The 22,823-nt window shown below is 47.1% G+C and overlaps 1 protein-coding gene across 4 annotated transcripts in view; it reads right to left on the bottom strand.

Annotated features, from left to right (window-relative positions):
- Positions 1–17,793, bottom strand: part of Jakmip3 (Janus kinase and microtubule interacting protein 3) — a 50,320-nt gene extending 32,527 nt beyond the window's left edge. For all 4 annotated transcript variants that reach the window (XM_028787133.1, XM_028787134.1, XM_028787135.1 and 1 more), the window contains exons 1-2: positions 17,556–17,793; positions 3,260–3,757 (exon numbers count right to left, since the gene is read on the bottom strand). In XM_028787133.1, the coding sequence (XP_028642966.1) occupies positions 3,260–3,757; positions 17,556–17,690 (633 nt within the window). In that variant the 5' untranslated portion in view covers positions 17,691–17,793. The remainder of the gene's footprint in view (positions 1–3,259; positions 3,758–17,555) is intronic.
- Positions 17,794–22,823: the final 5,030 nt, after the last annotated feature.

The raw sequence follows: 22,823 nt of genomic DNA, 5'->3' as shown, positions 1-22,823 counted from the left end.
GGAAGTGCCTGCCCTGTCAATAGGGTGTGCATGTCTTCAATGACAGGTAAAGGATATTCTCCAGACTTATTATAGAGTCTATAGGAAAAAACCCTGAGAGACTTTGAAACAGGCAAAAACACTTCCTGTTTTTTCATTAGAATTCCAGGGCCTCTGGGGACTGGGTGGTCTCGTTGAGAAGTTTACCTAGTGTGTATCTTGAATAGTTCATGGCTCTGTGGAGAAAATGATTGTCTTGGAGAAGCTGCTGGCCCTTCCTGTGTGTAATGTACGGCCGAGAGCCATCTCTGTGGCTGTGTGGGATCTTACTTGTTTCCTCTTGAGTTGGGTGTGCTCTGGGGGATAAAACCAAACCCAGGACCTAGAACACATGAAGCAAGGCTCCAGCTAAGCTACACCTCCAGCCCTATTGTTGTGTATTTATCAGGATACTTTACATCCAAAGTCATTTCACCCACAATCAATGAAAGATTTAATTCTTCCTTTCCTTCCTGATGACTTTGGTTTTTCTTTCTCCAACTAAAGTGACTGGAATTCATCTTTGGAAAGAAAAGAAGAAAATGCTCCACCCCAACTCATGAATAGAAAGTTCACTTTATATCTGCAGGTATCAGACCCCTTTATACATCACACACACACACACACACATGCACACACGCACACTCACGCACGCACACATGCAGTGTGTTTCTCAGCTGGGCTATAAAGGAGAGGCTAAGAGAATTGCTCAACAGTAAAGGCAGGAGTGGAAAGAGGCTCTGCAATGGCACAGACCGTGAAGAAGCTGAACCTTTGAACATAGAACGTTCTCAGAGAAGAGCTGCTGTTAACCTGGGACTGGAAGAGACAGAGCCAAAGGATTTTCTTCAGGGAGCGGGTTTCTTTGACAGAATGACAGAAACTAACAGGGAAGTTGAGGGCATTTTCTAGAAAATAGAACAGAAAGCTAAGGTTGAAAGGAAAATAATAAATTCAGTGTGAATGGAAAGGGCCAACTTCTGATGATCAGGCATGGGAAGGAAGGGATTTAGACACTCACAGCAGGTTTCCCCAGCTGGAGGACAGTTAGAGAGAGCTCCTGCCTGCCTGGTGGAGAAGAGCAAGTGTTTGTGTTATCCACAGAGCAGTGACATTGCAGAGGTGTCCTGAGCTCTAGGAGATGGTAGGGCTGGTGGGGAACAGGGCAGAGGAGAGGGAAGGGTATTGGAACAATGAGAAGAAGTCCAGAATTATTGGGTTGTGTCCTGTTTAGCTGGGCAAAGAGACAGGAGGAGGTGCCGTGCTTAAGGGATGTACCTCAGAGGCAAACGGTTGAAATTCCGATTTTGACAGATTGAGAGGTTTCCCAGTCTGCTGGACATGTGCGGTGCATTAGTGACACAGACACTTAGAAAACTATGCAAACAAAACGTAACTCAAGAGAACACATTCAGGTGTGTGAACTTTGTGATACAATTGGGGCAGAGCCTAGGTGACTGTGTGGACCACAGGTATGTGACTCTCAGAACCAAGGATGGAATTGTATAGCCTCCCTTTACACAAAAGAAAGCTATACACTGGCTGCTCACTCTGCCCCTGGATCTTCTCTGTACCCTCCTGTCAGGCTCTGTAACCCAAAAGACGGAGGGCTGGGGATGCGGCTCGGTAGTATGGTTGCCTAGCATTTGTGAGATACTCAATTCTTACTCTGCAGGGGGGAATCTGACCCCTGCAATGGTCTCACCTGATTCCCCATGTTGGCCTTTGGTGTATTTGTCAGTGGGAGGTGAGTGGTTTGGACATGTGCTTCCCACTCTCTGTTGGGTTGGGAGTTGACAGTAACTGTCTAGGCCCTGTCCCTGATGCTCTCCTGGGCTGCAGTGCTGCCCTTCCCTCTGGGTCTGGAGCCCTAGTGTTCAAAGCCAGTGATGACCCATCACACCTAGGACTCTTCTTCTCAGCCTCCTCCAACTTTCCTCAGGGGCTTCTCAGAGGTTGTTTCCTGCTGAGATGTACCCAGTACACTATGGTGAAGCAGGCTAGGAGCAAGAAGGTACAGCGCTCTGAGAGGGAGGCATTTCATGCAGGAGAGAGAAGGCCACATAAACCGAGGTGAAGACAGACCAAGCATGCAGTGACAGCCTGGGATAAAGTTCAAGGACACCAGCTGGCAGAGTCACAGGTATTTGCCTCTGAGGACCCGAAACGGAGTGGGAATGGATTGTGAAGCACAGTTGTTTTCAGTTACAAGCTTTTATGGAGAAGTAAGGCTGCCTTCCTCTGCTGCAAACCCTAACTGTAAGCAAGACAAAAGAAAGGGCTGATGGAGCAGGCAGAGCGCGGTTTTCCAGCAGCCTGATGGAGGCGTCTTCCCTACTTGCCCGGAGCCACTCGACGTCACATTACATCATGTGGGGTCTCAGACCTTATCCTGGAGCCATGAAAGCAATGACAACAAATGGGTCTGGACAGATAGAGAGCGATAGGGGTAGTAGAACAAGGAACATTCTGGAAGGGGGTTGGGCTTCCAGGCTAGGAATAGGGTGGGCACTCTCTGTTTATCATCGTAAAGTCAAGGTTCCTTCACAATGTCCAGACTCTTCTTCCTGCCATCTCCTGAAATTCCATGCAGTGATGGTCTGTAGCACATCTCTGGACACCAGAAACCCAGGGAAGGGGAGGAAGAATGACTGTCTGGGTACCACAACTAAAAAGATGGCTACATCCTACTCAGGTGTACCTCAATGCCTAGGGTACCTGGATCCTCGTGGCAGTTTGAATGAGATGTCCCTCATAAGTCTCTGGCATTTGAGTATTTGATCCTCCCATGTGGCTTCTTGGGAAGGATTAGGAAGTGTGGCCTTGTTGGAGGAGGTATGTCACTGGGGACGTGTTTGAGGTTCCAAAGCCTCCACCTTCATCATCCCCAGTGCCCTCTTCCTGTTTCCTGCTTGTGGCTTGAAATGTGAGCTCCCAGCTGCCGCTCCAGACCTACCACCTGCTACCTCTAACAGCTTCCTCCTCAGCCCCTTGGGGAAAGACAGGAATTCTGACTTGAAGATTTCCTGTTCTAAGCAGAGATTGAGGAGCACTGCTGGCTATGATCGAGGGGCAGGTGGGGTCGTACCTACCTGTGGGTACCTGGCTCTGCATTCCTGCACCTCTGGAGTCCTCATAACTAATATGGAGGGTATGAGGTAAGTGAGTGAGAAAATGAGCTGGTGAGGGACCAGAGCTGTGCTCTGCTGCTCACCCTCCCGCCCGCTCACCAGCCACGTACCAGCCTGCGGATCTCACGCTCACACTCTTTCTTGATCCGGGTGATTTCTTCCTGGTGCAGATGGTAGACACTCCTGATCTCCGCAGCCTTGATCTTGTCGGCCTGGATGACCATGGTCAGCGCCTCCTCCACCTGCTTCTTGGCCCCCTTGAGCTCTGAGATCTCTTGCTGCATCTTGACCTTCTCCACCTCGAATCCCTTCTTGGCTTCCTCCTTCGCCTCACACAGGAGCACGGTCTTCACCTTGTCCGGTGCACCGTCCCGCAGGGTGTTGAGCAAGGCCTGCAGCCTCTGGTTCTCATTGTCTTTGATCTTGATGACCCTCAGCAGCTCGGCCTCGTGCTGCCGCAACAGCGCCTCCCGCACGGCCTGCAGCTCCTTCATCTTCTCCTCGTGCAGCTTGGTCTTGAGCTCCGTGACCAGGACCGCGTGCTTGCGCTGCTCGTGTTCGCGCACCTGCTTTAGCTCCTGGCTCTTCTCCCGCTCAACTTTGCTGACCTGAAAGACAAGCGAAACTGAGGTTGTTGGAGCCCTGAACCACCTGCACCGGCTGGAACACGCCTGTACTAGCTGAAATATGCCTGCATGTATAAAGGATTGCTTTCCTGTGAACTTAGGAGTTATTTGAATTGTCAATTAAAATAAGTCACCCTGCTTGGTGGAGGGCATGGATGTGCATGTCTGCAGCATACATACACGGCCCAGCACTGTAGCAGAAGAGGAGGCTACAGACATTCTCTGCCCGTGGAGACCAGCTCCTGGTCTCTCTAGATGGACGCTGAGCAGGACAACAAGAGAAGCTTCTCAGTGGATGCTGGAGGGGACACTAGCAGCTCTATGCCTGTGAAGAGCTTTGAAGCCAGTTTCTGCTCACTCCCTCCAGATCACACAATGAACCTGCTGCACTTACCTTCTAAGGCATCCTTTGAAAATGGGGGAAGCCTCTTAGCAGCCAGGCCGGCTGTCTAGATGACATCTAGTATCTAGGTTTTGGAAACACTGTGCTTTGTGTACACCCCAAACATTTAAGGCTCTGTCTAAGTAGTCACCCCACTATCATGGATAATGGATAATGGCTAAAATGTCCACATGCCGTCTGCCCTGTGGTGGAGAACTTGCCTGTGGCCCACAGAGCTCACCTTCTGCCACTACCCATGCAGAGTCCCAGTTCTCCCTGATGAGCAGTTATGCTCACAAAGCTCCACAGTGGTCTGTCCTCCTGATAGCATTTGAGTGTGCATCCCTCCATGATCCCACTTAGCAGCTTCCACATCTGGGACTGCCCCAGCACTGTAGCCTACACCTCTCTGACCACTCACTCTGGAGGGCACCCACCCCTTTCCTTTTCTGTTGCTTCCCAAGTCTCCAGGCACCCAAATAGACTGATCCCCAAACACTGTTTCTCTTTCTTTCTGGTCCTGACACTTTCAGGTCTCCAAGGGCCAGATTATTTGGTGACACTAAGAGCTATACCCCACCATCTCCTCCCAACCCCAGAGGAACCTGCAGCCTGTTTTGGGCCTGATGGCTTTCCTGGCTTTCTAAGCCCTTCTCGAGAATCAACAAATAATGCCCCAGCAGGATACCGGGATGATGTCACAGCCCCATGTATCCCACTGCCTGGTGAAGGAGCAGCCTGTTTCTGTTGAAGAACATCCCTCTCCCAGGCTGCTACTGTTCGGATCAACTTCCTGCTCACAGTAGGTGTGCATATTCTTCATACTTGCTTCTTGAAGATAGTGCCTCTATGAGTCTCAGAGACATTCTGGGGAGCCACTTGCTTGCTGCCAGGACCCTGAAACAGTCACCTCTGCTGAACGTTCCAGGTTCTGATTGCCTTCAAGTCTCTCCTTCCCATAGTGGGACCATCAGCTGCGATATGACTGACAGACTCCGCATACCAGCTTTCTATAGCAGCCAATGGTGGTGACTCCTCCCTGTGCTGGATATCTATTTAATCCTTGCATGCCCCTCATCTTCCATTTCTTCTCCTTATATTCTTGGGGAGAGTCTCGCTAGAGCCATCTTCGAGGGTTGTGCTTTTCTTACCACCACCACCAAATCAGCAGTGAAGCTACCCAACCTGCCTATAAGTATATCTAGCAAGCATGTAACTACCAAGCTGTCTCCCCAGTCCAAGTCTACCTCCTAAAGGCCCCTCTATCCTTAATTAGTGCCATGATCTTAGAACAAAACCCTTAACTCAGGGTTTGGGGTTGGACATTTAAAATCCAAACTGTTCCTGATTTACTTGCCTCTGTGGCTGCCCTCCCCTCTCCCCAACAGAGGCAACTTTCAGGGGCTGACAGATAGGATTGTTTGCAGATGCTTCCCCATAGGACAGGCATGTGACACTGACTCACACAGCCAGCCCCAGGGCTGGTGGTTCTATTGTCCTCTTAAAGTCCATCAGGACTCTGACTAGCCTTGGTGCACACAAGACAGCAGGCAGCCATTCAGCAGTATGTATGTGTGTGTGTGTGTATGTATGTATGTATGTATGTATGTATGTATGTATGTATGTAAATAGATATACATATGATAGATATAGATAGCTATGCAATGTAGTATTACATGCACATACATCTTCTTGCAAGTTCACATCAACATTAAATTCAAAGCCAGGACCACAAAGCTTCTGCCTAGCTCCCTGCCCACAGCTGAATCTCTGTTCTTTCACACTGAGCGTTTTTGTTCTCAAGCAGTCAGGTGGTGATGTAATCACTCATTCCCCGCACTCACATCATACAGATAATGGTTTCAGGACTCAGTGGTTTTGATACTGACACCACTGGGTGTGATAACCATGAATGGATGGTGGCCTTGCACACTTCCCATATGCCCCCACCCCCACAGTGTGGTTGCATCCTAACTGCATGGACAGTTCCACAGCCATTCTAACCTGTGCTCCCTTCATACTTTCGTCTGTTGCCCCCACCCCCCACCCCTGCTGGGGATTCTCAAAGGATTTTCTAAATCTCAAAACACTTCGTATTTCCAAATGGGTCCAGACTGAGCCTGGCAGGTTGTCCTAAGCACAGGTCACATGTGGCTTCTACGCCTTCACCTTCAGTGGGGTCTAACTCACAGGGGTTCTGGGTCCCATGCTCATGGCCTGGTTGGTGTCTCTGTCCACTTCCTTAGGGAAGTGTCACTGTCCTTAGGAGCAGCTGTAGGAATGATACCACCTGAATTCCTGCATGATGTCCACTCTCCAACTGGATGCAGGCTGTACCAGACACTAAGCCTTGACTTTACGCTTGCTGCCCATCTTTCTCTCAGTTCACAGTCTCTCTCAGCTGACCCACAATCATACTTTTGCCTCATTTTCCTCGTGCACAGAGTACATTGGCACTCGCAATTTCCCTCATGTTGCTAGTGTACTCTCTGGGGTTGCTGCTCTGGGTCTTGATTTCATGAATGCTCTTCCAATAGTTTCCTTTTTAAAACCTTTTTGTGTCTCAAAAGAGAAATGAGCTCACTACCCTTGCAAAGCACCCAGGCTGGAGGCCTAGCACCCATATTTAGGCTTATAACTACCTGTAATTCCAGTTCCAGGGGGATCCAACACCCTCTCTGGTCTCCACTAGCTCCACTGGCTTTAGTACATATGTGGTACATATAAACACATACAAAAACATGCACATAAAAAATTTAAATAGATTAAATTTAAAATTGCATTATTTGTTTATTTATTTGCTTACTTATTTTTGGGCGGGGGACACATGCTATGCTCTTACCCTCTGAGCCATCTCAGCAGCTCCTAGTTTCCTTTTAAAGCATCCTAAGTGGCATGTTTCTGTACTCTGATTTTGTGTCTCCATTATCTGCAAGGAACCCTACTGTCCTTACGTTAGGGTAACTGCTCATCTTTGGTGTTCAGCCGTTTACTTTTAAGATTTCCCTCCATTTTGTTTATATTTTTCTTAGCCTCTCCTTCCATTTCTCATGAAGTATTATTTGTTAGGATCATATGTTCATGTTCCCTCTATATCAATACTTTTAAAATTTTATTTCTAATTCTTGAGTCTTGCCACATCAATTAAACATTTTTCTAACCTGGATTTATGTCCTGTTTTGCCCAGCTTTCTTGCTGTCTTTCGGGTTCATTGTGAATAACCTTCATGGTCTCTTCTGCATGAGAGTGAGTTTCTGTGACATGCTTTCACTATTTGTAAGGACATTTCTTTGTTTCTCATCCCATTCCTCTCTCTATTGTATCTGGATATGATCTGAGATTCTCCAATGGTCATTTGACATTTGAATCCATCCCCACTTCCACCCCATCCCAGCATTTCTCCCTAGAGAGCTGTGTCCCACGCCACACAGAGTGCTCTGGAATTTTCTTCCACAATGAGGCAGCAGCTATAAGCCATGTAACCACCTCCTCAATATACCTCAGGGGGCCAGGCAAGACTTAACTGGAAAATTTCCAAATGACCAGTGCCACAGGGCTGAGGTTCTCACCTGTGATTTCTGGAGTTGTTTGTCCTCATGGCTCTCTAGAGTAAGCTGGAAAACTGGAGGGGTATTCCTGGTGCCCTTTTGTTTTTTACATTTTACATATGTGTGTATGTATGTACATATAGCCCAGGCTGGCCCCCTACCTCAGCTTCCTGAGTGCCAGTATTACAGGCAGTTACTACCATACCTACTTTTTAAAGTTCCCATCTAAAAGATGTTTGGCTCTCACAGCAGAGCCCCTTTCTTGTTAGAGAGACCTGTCAGGCTCCCTTGGTGCTTTACATGTATAACCACCTCTCCCCATGCTACATGTATGACTACCTCTCCCCATGCTACATGTATGACTACCTCTCCCCATGCAACTGCTGTTGCTGATTTTCTCCCTAGATCATCACTGTGGGCCTGTAGGTCCAGGCTCAGGTCAGCTCAGCATCCCAGCATCCCTGGCTAGGAAACTGGCTCATCACCAGGTAGACCACAACCATAAGCCTCATTTCTTTTTTTCCTGGGGTGTAAACTGCAAAGGATACAGAGACTCGGAGTTTGCAAGCCCCTCAGTGGCTGGGTGGCAGCTGAGGGAGTAGCAGGAAGCCTAGGGACACATGCTTTGGCAGGAAGATCACAGCCCCACCCTATCTGGTAATAGACATTCCTAAATTGCACTTCTCAGGAATAAACGTGGTGACGGTTCACTGTGTTGCATCTCTTTCCTTCCCCAGTCACTGTAACCAGCTATAGAAAACTCACATGAGAAATGCTTTCATTTTAGAAACGGAAATAATTTCCTAAGGTTTCATCGTATGTTAACTAGCCTGTTATCTTACTGCTGGACATCTAGACTATCTCTGATATTTCCATCGTTTTTTTTAAATTATTTTTATTTATGTATGTGTGCATGCATCTACATATGTACCTGTGTGTGAGTACCTGCAGATTCCAAAAGAAGGAACTGGATTCTTGGAGCTAGAGTTGTGAGCCATCTGACATGGGTGCTGGGAACTGAACTCTGATTCTCTGCAAGAGCAGTAAGTGCTCTTAACCACTAAGCATATCTCCAACCCCATCCACAAAGTGTTCCTTTGTTTACAGATACTGAAGACTGTGACAGTACAAGCCCAGGTGTAACACAATTGCCACAGAACACTTAAACAGAGAATTTGGTCCAAAAGGACAGCTGTGTATAGTAACTTTGACCTGGTGTGGTGGTCCACCAGACTACAATATAACATGAGTTGTCCCTTGTAGCCAAGTGGTTGAGCCTCAGCCAAGAACAGAAGCCAAAACCTTGCTGATACAGCAAAATTATGCACCAAACATAGCCACTACACTGCACCTCTCCTGTCATTTCCTGGTTACAAAATTAGCTAGTAGATGCAACTCAGGTCAGTTCCTGGTCTTTCTAATCCAATCCAGTTATCTATCTTGTCTGATAACTTCATAGTGTGTGGTCATATCTATTTGGAACAATTCTCCCTACTGTCCAGTTTACCCATTTCCTACCAATTCTTGCACACTTATCCTTCCAGGTTGGAATTCAGGGACAATGGACTAGAGGTTCAATTTGTCACCCTGAGACTTACAGGCTTGGGAGAACCCTCCCCCTTACCTAAAGGTAGAAAATAGCCAAGCACTTCTCAGAACACAAGTATGGGCTAGTGATCTTTGGTGTCATCAGCTGTCAGCACACAGCCTCTGCCTCATACTGTGGAGTGATACCTTATGCTTCCTTTTGCTTGGAAGGGGAGGCTGAAGCTCACTTACCTTAGAAAGGTCTCCTTAAGGGGTTGGAGAGATGGCTCCGTGGTTAAGAGCACTGGCTATTTTTCCAGAGGATCTAGGTTCCCAGTACCCATTTGGTGGCTCACAACTGTCATCCTGTTGATCTCCATGGACACTACATGTATGCAGGCAAAGCATTCATACAATAAAAATAAGTCTAAAAAATGTCTCCTAAGCAGTATGTAGTTCAAGCAACAAACTGCTATATGGACTTGAGAGGCAGCATACTGGAAGGCTTGACCAGATGCTATCCCAAATAATTGATAGCTGAACCAAAAGTGAAGTTCAGGCTGCAGAGGTCCTGTGTCAGACAGGGTGCTGGGATTCACTTGGAATGACCACTTCTTATCTGAGGGAGGGTGTTAGCCCCAGGAATCCACGGCTCAGTTATTTATAGATACAACAGCCATCAATGTCCATGTGACAGAAAATATTTATGGCTCTCAATAGTTAACAATACTCCTGCTCCCTGCAGACAGCTTAAAAGTTTTGAGGTTTTAAATTAGACAGATGACAGGGTGCAGTCCTACCTCTTAGCTCAAAAGTGATGCTTAATTAGCCACTTTTTGCTGGAAAGGGACACGTTCTCTGAATATTTTTATGAAAACAGAATGCTAGCCTTCAACTATGAGTGTTCTAGAATCAAGGTCATCTTTACAGATCAACTCTCCAAGGACTAATTCCTTTATAAGAACAGACATCAAACAGAACACACACACCTGAGCCCATCTGCTATGTCTGCACCCATGGTCTGTCTATTTTAATTTTACCAGAGATGATTGGAAGATAATAAAAAGAGTTGTCATGCAAAGCTTTGCCCTGGAAAGGTGGACTTTGCTGAGGCCTTTGTCTGGCCACTAGTTGGGGAGGAGTTCCGTTGTCTCTCTGATCACCCTGGTATTAGTGTGTGTGTGTGTGTCCTTAGGTGACCTCTGCTCATTAGAGCAGTCCCAGAGCAACCGCAGCTAGGCTGCAGGATGACTCTGAGCAGTGTTCTGTGGTTAGCTGATGGCTCTAATCTGGACAGATTGGCATGTGGTGTATGTTAGGACTGTCTGTTGGGTTGAAGCACCGATGCTCATGTTTAACACACCTGCTTGTCAGGGGCGTGTCTTCTCACTAGGAGCATGCTCCCTCACTTGTGGCTCCCCCACATCCTGACAAAATGAGTGCTTTTAAAAATCGGTTGAATGAATACAATGAGGGACAAGAAGTTCAAATGTGAGCAAATCAACTAGATGTCTATGTCATTAGGGATGAAAGTGCTAGACTGTACCAATTACCGGGAGAGCAAATGCCTGTGAACACATGCTAAGAATGACACTTGGGACCTCTGCGCTGAAAACTACAGCCTGTTAGAAATTCAAAAGGAAAAAAAAAACCAGAATCAGCTCTGCTCATAAACCCAAACACCCAATATTATAAACACGCCAGCTTTCCCTGAACTCACTGATACATTCAATGCAACCCAACCCACGGGAGATCTATGAAAATAGAAATTAACAAGTAGATTCTAAAATTTGTATGGAAATACAAAGACTCAAGATGACTTAAAGCAGCTTTTAAGAGAAAGAACAAAACAAGAACATACCCACTATAGAATCAAGTCCTGTCATGGAGGAGTTAGGAACAGATCTGGCCTCAGGCAGACACAGGGACAACAGACCCCTGGCTCACAATGATGGGGGTTGGTCCAGCTAGTGGCCAAATGGAGCTTCTCTTGAGAGTAGTAGCTAATCTAGATGAATCTTCCTTGGAGTGATGCCAGACGGAAGAGGATAAGCAGAAAAAAACAGAGGACTAGGCCCAACCCTATATTGTCAAAGCGAAGTTGGACTTCAGAGTCACACAGCATGGAACATCACTTGGGAAGGCAAAAGATGCAGCCCACAGTGCTGCTCCTGTACGTACTCACACACGAGTGTCTTCCGCTGGTTATAAACAGGTGCTACAGTGCAGAGTATAAGGCCGTTTCTTTATAATCAGGATCTTGCTAGGTGTTGCACGCTGGCCCGGGACTTGTTATTTTCCTGCTTCCCCATCCCAAGTGCTGAGATCATGTACGGGTGCCCTCTGTGCTTTGTGTTACAGCCTTTGAAAATTAAATACGTGATGGAGAAAAATGAAGGGGAATTACATAGTTATGCTCAAAATAAAATAAATAATTAAAAAATAAATAGCCGGGCAGTGGTGGCGCACACCTTTAGTCCCAGCAATTGGGAGGCAGAGGCAGGCAGATTTCTGAGTTCGAGGCCAACCTGATGTACAAAGTGAGTTCCAGCACAGCCAGGGTGTTTTGACTCAAAACACCCCCAACAAAAATGTAGTGCTATGTCTAATCCACATTCATGGGGAAGACTGTCACTACTTGTGTAAGGCACAAAACTCAACTCTAGGAGAGCTTTGGAAAGGCCAAAGGCCAAATATAGGATTTCTAGAAAAGAGGCTGGAAAGATAGCTCATTAGGTTTAGCACTTGCTACAAAAACCGGAGGACCAGAGGCTGAATACCCAGCAGCTACATAAGTATAGGGCAGCTATGGCAACCTACTCATGCTTCTAGTGCTTGGGATTACAGAGGATCCCCAAAGCAAGGAGCAAGCTGTATAGCTAGACTAACCTCATCAGTGGACGCTGCATTCAAGAGACAGCCTCACTAGCTAAAGTCGAGAGTGATTGAGAAAGATACATGGTATCAACCTTGGTCCTACATATACACGTGAACATGCATGCATACATACCCACACCCACATGTGTGCCCCTACATGTGCATACATGCATGTACAGCACAAATACACTCAATCAAAACTGAACTTGTAGGAGAAGGTATGGGAAAGTGTCTCCATGACCTTGGCCCAGGCAAGGGTTCTTCTCAACAAACAAGTTCGAGAGGAATCTGCACAGCTGTCCTGTCTGTGCTTCCTCGGCCTCCTCAACCCCGCAGCAACCATTGCTTCCCAGTGAGGTCCCTGAGCCCTAAAGCAGTGCACTGTGCACACACACCCTGCTCTCCTTAGCCGTTCCCCAGGCCTGGATAATGAGGTGGCTGTGTAACCGTTTCACTCTCATTAGCAGAGCTGAGAATAGTATCCTGCATGCTTATGCTCATCTCTGACTCTTCTACAGACACTCCCAGGAAGCACTGTAAGGAGGCTGCGGCAGCATCTTTCATGTCCTGGTACCACTGTGCCTGGTACCACTGTGGAGTCAATTGCAGAGCAGGGAACCCGCTCTACTGTCTTCAGCAGCTTCCAAGGGTGTCAATCCCAACCAGCCACCTGGGAATTTGAGCACTAGTGACACATTAGAATGATGTGATATATAAACATTTGCTTTCATTTGTGTTTCTTGGAGAAAGCTCTCTGGAGCTTCTGGTCATTGTCTACTGTCCTCTGGGCTGGATTAGTAGTCACTATAAGCTCGGTTTGCTGGAATCAGGGCAAAACCATTAGTGGGCAATGAATTTAGGTGACAAATGCTTTGAGACTAGATGTGTGCAGTGTTGTGATCATAAGGTAGGCACATTTGTTACATTAGGTCACGCTAACAACAACAAACAGAAAAGTGTGAAGGACACAGCCTCAAAACCTAGCTGTGTGGCTGGAGCGATGGTTCAGCGGTTAAGAGCACTGGTTGCTCTTCCAGAGGACGGGAGTTCAATTCCTAACACTCACATGCAGCTCACATCCATCTGTGCCTCTAGCTCCAGGACTTCTAAGGGCACTAATTATGCATGTGATGCACAGACATACATGCGGACCAAACACCCATTTTACATAATTTTTTTATTAAAAGAAAAACACCTAGCTACAATGAAGTATTTAATTTAGAGACCCAAAGGATTTTGTGGGGGAGAGGTTGTTTCATTAAGAGGACTGAGGGAAATGGGATAACCAGTCAGGGCTGTAGAGAGAAGGCAGGCAATGAATAATAGAAGGTATTATACCCAGATAGCTGAGGGCGTGGGGTTGTCTGCTTCATGTGCAGAACAAGGCTGGCCTCTAGCAGGAAGCCAGGTTGCTTGCTTGCTCCATGCAGAAAAAAAGCCATGGCTATGGGCAATAAGGAGAATCCTATTCTTTGAGCCCCAGCTACCTCCAAAGCTCCTTATGGGAATATTTTTCCCACTCCAAAAGCACAGCGCCATTAATACTCAGAATAGTATGTCCATGGTCCCCCAGGGAAACACTAGCAAGTTCCTCCTATTTAAGTTCAAGACATTGGCACCAAGTGCCTGTGAATGTACAGCCACCTGGGACTGTGCAGGAGAAAACACAGATCAGCCATGACTGTGCACAGTCAGCAGAGGAAAGGTTCAAATTATGTGCTTATCAGTCCCGTAACTTAAAAACGGAGACCAGAAGGAAGTTCCAGCACTGGGCCAGTGCCACAGGGCTTCCTTCCTGCTTGTCCTTCTTCACTGCCAACCACCTGAAGGCTCCACACTTGGCACTGGGTCTCCTTGTTCCTATATACTCTCAAATTGAAATTCCCCAATACTTGGTGACTCCCTCACCCACTCAAGCTTCCTGAAGGATGCTCAGCTGCCCAGCCAACAGCCTCCACTTGGCTCTCTTGGCAAGTCCCCTAGGTACCTGCCAAACCTCAGCTCTGGATGCCCTACAAATTCCTCACCCAGACTTCTCTCACCAACTTAGGACAAAATCTGGGGACGATCCTGCATGCATGCCCACCAGCGTACGCACAGCTCTAAGCTGATCCATCCAGGCAGGGCACAAGGAACTGGCTGTCATCCTCTCCACCCTCCCAACTGCTCCCTCTGCTTCCCCAGCCTCACAGTATCCCGCTGGTGTTTTGAACTATCTGACAGTGTGCATTCCACCCTCTGTGTCTTAGATTAAAGGAAATATTAAAAAAGGAAAACTGCATCTGTCCTGAACAGAAGCAGATTTTTCCTAAGGAATACAGTACACCAGCCATTCTCAGACAATGATGCCTAAATCACTGGGGCTTAGATGCAAGGCAATTATATTGTGAGTCACAGAGTTTTTATTATACATAGTTTCTGCTCATGTAGACACATAGTGACTTATGTGTCTTATGGGAAAGACACATGTGTCTTATGTGATTTATGTGGGACTTATGGGAAAAAGTCTCTTAATATGTGGTGGTTTGAACATGTTTGGTTCAGGGAGTGGCACTATTAGGAAGTATGGCCTTGTTGGAGGAAGTGTGTCACTGTGTGGGTGGGCTTTGAGAAACCTTCCTTCTAGCTGCCTGGAAGCCAGTCTTCTCCTCTTTGCCTTTGGAACAAGATGTATAACTCTCAGCTCCCCCAGCGTCGTGTCTGCCTGGATGCTGCCATGCTTCCCGCCTTGATAATAATGGACTGAACTCTGTACCTGTAAGCCAGCCCCAATTAAATGTTGTCCTTATAAGAGTTGCCTTGGTCATGGAATGGAAACTCTAACTAAGATAATATGTCCCTACAACCATCTCTCAGCATGTAAATATCAAATGACTGTATCTTTGGACTATAGTGCGTTAGAATATTTAACTTTAATAATTACTATTTGAACCAGGCAGAGGTGGTTCATGCCTTTAATCCCAACATTTGGGATGCAGATTCAGGCAGATCTCTGAGTTTGAAGCTAGTCTGATCTACAAAACAAATGTCAGGACAGCCAAAGCTGTTACACAGCGAAACTCTGTTTCAAAAAAAAAAAAACAAAAAAAAACAAAAAGTGAGTGGTGGCCTGGTGTGGTGGCTCACCCCTTTAATCCCAGCATTTGGAAAGCAGAGGCAGGTGGATCTTTGTGAATTCCTGGCTACCAGCCTAGTCTATATAATAAAACTATGCCTTTAAAACAAACAAACAAACAAACAATGTGGCACATCCCAACAGGCAGTCTGTCTTAGCCAGTGTTCTATTGGTGTGAAGAGACACCATGACTGTGGCAACTGTTATCTTTAAAAAAAAAGCATTTAATTGGGGCTTGCTTACAGTTTTGGAGTCCACTGTCATCAGTGCAGGGAACATGGTGGCATGCAGACAGACGTGGTGTGGAGAAGGAGCTGACCTACAGGAGCTACATCTGCATCTGCAGGCAGCAAGAGGAGCAGAGCACCGGGCCTATCTTGGGCTCTTGAAACCTCAAAGCTCACCTCTAGGGACACACTTCCTCCAACAAGGACCCACCTCTTAATCCTTTCAAGTAGTGCTACTCCCTGGTGACCAAGCATTTAAATCTATGGGCCTATGAGGGCTATTCTTACCCAAATCACCACACAGTACAAATATAAAGAGGACTGAGGCAAAGCAATGTTGCCTGCCTGCCTTCCCTTCTGAGTGAGCATATCTGTCCCTGCAGCTGCTGTTCTCTACTGACCTCAGCATCCAGCTACTTGAACCTTCCTACACAGTCTGAATGCCAGTGACATCCCAAGAAACTTCAGGCTTTCAGTGCAGCATTAGGACTGCTGAGGGAGGTACCTGGCTTAATACCCTTACAGGTTCTCGACTTCTCCCTGTGCAGACAGCAGACAACCATTATTGAACTACCCAGCCCCACTGTGTGAGCTGGAGAAGAACCCTGTTTGATTGGTACCCTCCGATGACAAGCCTTAATACACTCAATACTCCTCAAGAAGTCAGTTGTTCATGAAGTCCAAGGTGTTTAGCTTCTAGCTGCTGCAGTTGATGGCTTCCTTCCACACTTGACCCTGGGTATTGCAGAGTAAGAAACTGCTGTTGCAGAGCATCGAGGCACTAAGAATCTGCAGACAGAGAAAGGAGCCTGAACCAGGCACTGGGCCAGGACGACAGTTGAGATACTCAGAGGCTGCAGGTTTGCTTGCTAGGTCCAAATCGAGATTGCATTATCCAGCAGAAGTGATGTCACATAACCTATAGCTGTGCTCTTTTGCCAGTGGGCCTGAATCTGGATCTTCCCAGGGTGGTGAAGGCCAGGCTCTACCAGGGAGTAGTACTTCTTGAAGTGTCCTGCCTGTGTCCTAACACATAGCACAGATCTGGCTGCCCTGATCATCACTGAGTGAAGCATGGGAACCACCAGGCCCAGCAGGATTACCGGTGGCTCAAGGGGCTATATGTTGATTCCAGAGACACTTGGAGGTCTATGACAAGTTTATCTATCTAGGAATGGTCCCCTGTCCAACTATCAGTGTTTCTTACCTACCAGAAGCTTCAGAAGCATCTAGAATCTCTTGAAAACTAGACATACATACCAGTTCTGTGACTAGGTCTATTTCGTAGTTGAAATTATGATCTTATTTTGGCACCTCCAGAAAACAGACTCCAGAAAGATTAAGAACTGACATTATCAGTGATTTTAATGCTCAATTTCATAGTTTACTTCCTAGTTGGCCATGGCTGTGGTGTTAATATTGTTGACTTGGCAGGATCTAGACTCACATAAGAGACAAAACTTCAAGCAAGCCTGTGAAGGAGTTTCTAGACTGAGTTAGTAAAGGTCAGAAGATCCATCCTAAAATCGGGTGGTCTCAGATGTCCCTGCCACAGTAAGGGGCTCCTGGTACACGTACAGAGGGTAGTTTATTTTTCAATGCATAGCCAGCGCTGGCCTCACATAGAAGTTGCTGTACCCTGAGTTTATGTGTGCTCACACTGACTTATTCTGTTCAGTTCAAGTCCACTAGGAACACCTCAATGCAAACTCAGTGTTGGCTCTAGGACTGTATTATTTGACAAGTCCCCCAAGGACCCATGGCATACACTCTCTGTGGGAGGGATGCCCCATTGATTATGTGTCCCTGTGTTCACTTCCAATGGATTTTGAACTCCCAAGTCTCTCCACCTGCCATTCTCTACCCCAGAGATACCCAGGATAAAGGAGTGGGGACCTCTGCAGAGACCTGGTCACATCCTCCTTTATATAGGGTCATTTGGCTCCAGGGCAGGAGTTTTGGGCAAAAGACTTGGAGAAGGAACTTAGGGCAGGAGCCTGGAATGGGAGTCTATAATGGAAGGCCTAGGGCAGGAAGACTAGGGCAGGAGGCCTGGGGCAGGAGTTCAAGGCAGGTGACCAGGGGTAGAGGCTTAAGCGCCCACCTTGCTCTTCTCCTGCTGCAGCTCAATCTGGATGTCCGTGAGCTTGGCTCGCAGCTCCTCGTTGGCAGCCTGCAATGCAGCAAGTGTCTCTGCTTTGTCCCCCTTGGCCCGGCTGCCTGCACCCTTCTTTGACATGGTGAGGCTGGATAGCCAGAAAGACGCCCAGGGGCAGCTGCTCCGTCTGGGCCAGGGTATCCACGCCAAGCTCTTGGCAGGTGTCACTCCGCTACATTTTCTCAGTCACCTGAAGGAAAAACATATCTATGGTGAACAGATTGTACATGGCCAGATGCCACAGTGGCCCCTCAGCCATGGGACTTCAGCCTAGAGCTCAGGGCCTTGGTGTTGGGATAGGGTCATAGCTGACTCTTCATCTACTCTCATCGGAGATGTTGTCCTGACTATGTTTGCTGAGAACCACATCTGATCACAGAGGCATCTGTCACTGTGCAACATCCTCAGACAGAGACGTCGTGTATCAGACATGCTAATTCTTTGTTGCTCCTTTACAAAGCATTTGGTGTGCAACTGTAAACCTAGAGATTCATATGTGGGTTGAGCCCCACGACAGCAACAGTAAGTATAAACCATGAGCTAAGAAAAGTTGGTATGATAGAGGGTACAACCCAGGGCCAATCCGGGGATTCACAAACTTCATCCAGGAAACTCGGGGAATGGGTGAGGAGGAGGAGAGAAGAGATGAGCAGGGGAGGGGAGGGGAGGAGAAGGGAGGGAGCACACAGGTCTCAAGGAGCTGGTTGTATTTTTACATGGATGTACAGTACAAGTTCACCAAGGAATAACCCACAAACCATGGCAGGACTCCCTGGAACACTAGATCCCAGCTTAATCTTGGGCATGTAGCTACATGCTGCCCTTCCCTCCTAGGAATGGAAGCCTTGGGTATGAGTTCTCTGTTGCTATGCAACTAGCTGTGACACCTTCCAGGTGTCTGTCCATCACCCATGTCTAGGGCCTGGGAGCCACCTAGGCTGGTCTCTTGAATGGGCTTGTTTATTCTGTTTATACTATTGGCTAGAAACACCAGTATTTTTACAAAAATGTCTGAGCAAAATGGTTGATTGCATTCAAGTACGCTGAAGGCCTTGGACTAGGGAGCTATCATGGATGCTGGGGAAAGAGTCATAGGCCCTGGTGTGGTTTACCAACCTCTATGACCAAGGTGCAGTCTTTTCTCCAGCTTCTGGGTCTCCATACCCTGCCGGGCTAAGCCTGCTGCCCATCCTGCTCATAACCCATCATGGCAATTCTGTACCAGCTTCCAGCCAATAGTATCAGACATAACCCAGAGCCATCTACATAAGATTCCTGCTTTAACTTACACACACACACACAACACACACATCCACTACACACACACATACACACACCCACACCCACTACACACACACACACACACACACACACACACACCTCCCATTGCCTCATCAGCTGCCAGCAAGTTTCAGGGTCCCTGTAGGACCACCATGGCCACTCTAAGACACCAACATTTACCCAGTGTCTTCAGTAGGTTTTGTTTTTGTTGTCTTTGTTTTTATTTATTTTAAAATAAAACTCGTCTAGGTGCGGTAACACACACTTTTAATACCAGCATTCAGGAAACAGAAGGAGACAGATTTCTATGAGTTTGAGGTTTACATATCAAGCCATAGGACAGCCAAGACTATGAAATGTGACCCCCATCTCAAACAAAATCAAAAAAGTGAAAAAGAAAAGGAATCTACAGGTTTTGCTTGATAAAATCATGCTACCATCCCCATACAGAGAAAACCAGAGTCAAGGTGTGTGTGTGTCAGGGTTGTTTCCAGAAGCTCAGTGCTCACAGCCCAAGTTGCTATGCTGATGAGACAGTACAGGCCCATGTGGCCTGAGAAGGGCCATCTAAAGCCACAACTGAGCAGAGCCACTGGGGACAGAAGTCAGCAGCAGGCTGCAGCAGGGCAAGGGTGGAGTAGCAGCCTCAGGATGATCAGAGCTCTCATAGGAAGCAACCCAGAGATGCAGAGCCCTGGAGACTACGGATGGCTTTGGCTTCAGCTCAGCCCCAGACACAAATGCAGAGGATCAAGACTGGAATCACAGGAAGGGAACTGAGCACTCCTGAGATATGCACTCAACCCAGGCGGGCAGAGAGCAGGGACAGCCATGAGATAGTCATTTTAAGTGGCTCTGGTTAAGCATCTGGAACTTGCTATGTTTGTATAAGAAATAGGACAAAAGTGTTGGCTATGGAGCTAGAGAGGTGACTTGGGAGGTTAAGAGCACTGGTAGCTTTTCAAGAGGAGCCAGGTTTGAGTCCCAGCACTGATGTGGCAGTTCACAATCATCTGCAACTCCAGTTTCAGGGGCTACACGCCCTCTTCTGACCTCTGCAGGCACCATACATGAATATGGCACATAGACAATACTTGCAGACAAAATATCCACTCACATGCAATAAAACAAATATTTTTTTAATGCCGGGTATCTTAAATGGTCATTAAAGTGTGTTCGATCATTAGTAAATAAAGACCTGCAGACATTCTCCTCTGAGTCTGAGGGAAAGCCTGAGTTCTACCCCAGGGCTTCTCAGCTCCCAGGCGAGCACGGCTTTGCTGTCGTCAGTGCACAGCAGAACTGAATTTTTCATGCTTGCTTTGGTGAAGCCATTAAATTAATAGCTCTATCTACCATCGTCTGTTTTGGGGTCTCCGAGGAAGTAATAAATTTTCTTCCCAGGATCATAGTAGAAGGGTTAGGGTGACCTCTGCCAATCGCTCTATGAGGAGAGATATAGCAGACAGGCAGAGCTTTGTGGTTGATAAATGTGCCCCCTGGTGCAGGTTAATAACCACTGTAAACCTCAGGGTGCTTAGTGGAGGCCCATCTGGGGAAGGCTACCTTCCCTGCTCCGTCCCTGCTGGCCCTTGGGTGTGTTTAATATCCAGCTCTGATGTGTGTTTTGATGTCACTGTGTGACCTAAAAGACATAGAGAGATCAGAGTAAGCTCTCAACACCCAATGCCCATTGGAGCACTGTCCCCTCCCTGGTCTATCCCATAATTCATGACCTGTGTGGATTGTCACACACGGCCTTGCAGTCTTTAAACAGGCCCAGGTTCTTTCTGGTTACCTTATTTATGGAGAAGAGATTACCACTCTGACAATTCATTTCCACGCAAGCCTAAAGTGAGAGGAGGCAGGTGACAGTCCCCCAACCCCAAATCTAGGGTCTGAGAGAGGAAATAGGAGGAGAGAGAAAGCTCCAAGCTATACAGTCAGCATTCCCTCACTCAGCGTGACCCACAAGTGACTCAGCCAGCTCTGCTGCCCATAGAGGGCCATGGGGAGGACAGCAGAGTCCACACCCGAGTTTCTTCTAGGGATGCAGAGCAGGTAAGGTCCCATGGTAGTCAAATAGATGCACCTTTACTGTAGCTAATTTCCTGTAAACAGAACTGCCACTCAGGGTTTGGAGGGGTGGGAGCAAATCACTTGGCCATTGATGGGTAATTGCAAGTGCTGGTGACCAAAGAGTGAGATAGAACCTGGAAGCCAGAGGCAGAAGCACCCTCCATGGTGGAACAGGGAGCTTCCAGAGTGGAGGCTAGCATGATGGATGGTTGGAAGAGGTGGTTCTCTGGATCACCGGACTCGGTGCTGCTGGGAAGCTGAATGCTGTGGGAAGAGGATTTTGGTGGAAGGCAATGGAGGGTAAGCAGCACCTTAGAGCAAAACAGAGCAGATGTCTAACTATATACTGAATACAAGTGTTCAGAGTTTCCCCCAACTCTGCGGCTGCAACATCACCAATTCTATAGAGAGCCTCACAGGGGTCGTATGTGGGCTACACCATCATACGTGGAGCAGAAAGTACATGGCAGGATGTCTAGACAAAGTCTGACTGCATTTATGTTTTCTAGAGCTAGAAACAGAGGTCCTGAGTGAAAGCAGAGTCATGTGACCACTGTGGCAGTTCCCTAAGCTGGCCGGGTACAGAAGTGGCTCCAGGGCAGCATGCCAGTCACTGGATGTCCAACAGGACACTCCACCCACCCCCAGCCAGACCTAACACAAGGCTCCAGCTCAAGCCTCTCAGTACTCATACCTGTCTTTTGTCCTGTGTTTGGAATGAGAATAGACCACAACTCTGCATAACTGGACAGAAGACTTCTCCTCTTAGGAACTCAGCATTGGCTTCTTGGCACTGAGGGAAAGTGGTGATATGCTAACGTGATGCTTATCTCCAAAGCCACTGACTTAAAGCAGCATGGCTTTAACTTCCCTGGGTATCCTAGAACAGAGAGAACACATCTAGGTACCTGCTGCAGCTGCCATCAGGTAAACCCATGGATAATTATGGAACCTTCCTCTCTGGCCTTCAAGATTGGGCAGCAAGTCACTATTCTTCTGAGGAACATCCGTTGTTCCTTCTGTCCTGCATTCAACTTCAAGAACATCTTCTGTGCTATGTTGCTTTTTGAGAAAAGTTCAGAAGTAGCATATTACCAACTTGACAAGAAAAACAAAATATTCTATTTGGGTACTGTCAAAGTCATCAGGTTGATAGACTTCTGACATGTTGTCCTTCAGTTATGACAATCAACGAGACAGCTTGCGGCAGGTGCGATGGAACGTGCAAAAAAGTGCTTAGCATGACAAGCTGACGGCAGCCCTTGGAAACAGGCAGAGCAGCTGTCATGTGTTAGCTGAAAGATAGAATTATCCAAGACTTGGGCTGTGGCCTCATTTCTAACTGCATTTCAAAGAAATCACTTATATTGATCATGTCTAAGCCTCTGGGAGAAATGAAGTTTATAGAAAACAAGGTGGTGGAATTCTGTGGGAAGTGGGGGAGAGAAGAAAAGGAAGGCTTCTGATAAGAAAAATCTTTAGCTTCTGTCTGAGGTCTCTATGAGGCAATCACAGTCCTGCTAGAGAAGCCACACCCACTGTAAAGTTATGATTGACAGGAGCTGGGGAAGGTTTTTAGTTTGAACCCATTTTTGTGCTGTCCAGTTTTTGCCAACTTGACCCAAGGAAGAGTCATCTAAGAAGAGGGAACCTCAGTTAAGGAATCGATATTGTCGTCTTTCTCTCTTTCTTTCTTTCTTTCTTTCTTTCTTTCTTTCTTTCTTTCTCTCTCTCTCTCTCTCTCTGTCTCTCTCTCTCTCTCTCTTTCTTTTTTTCTTCCTTCCTTCCTTCCTTCCTTCCTTCCTTCCTTCCTTTCTTTCTTTCTTTCTTTCTTTCTTTCTTTCTTTCTTTCTT

The sequence above is a fragment of the Grammomys surdaster genome, unplaced genomic scaffold (genome assembly GCF_004785775.1).
Source record: "Grammomys surdaster isolate TR1022 unplaced genomic scaffold, NIH_TR_1.0 125612, whole genome shotgun sequence".
NCBI classification, from domain to species: Eukaryota; Metazoa; Chordata; class Mammalia; order Rodentia; family Muridae; genus Grammomys; species Grammomys surdaster.
Note: the sequence above shows the minus strand (reverse complement) of the source record. Positions and strands in the feature narration are given on the sequence as shown.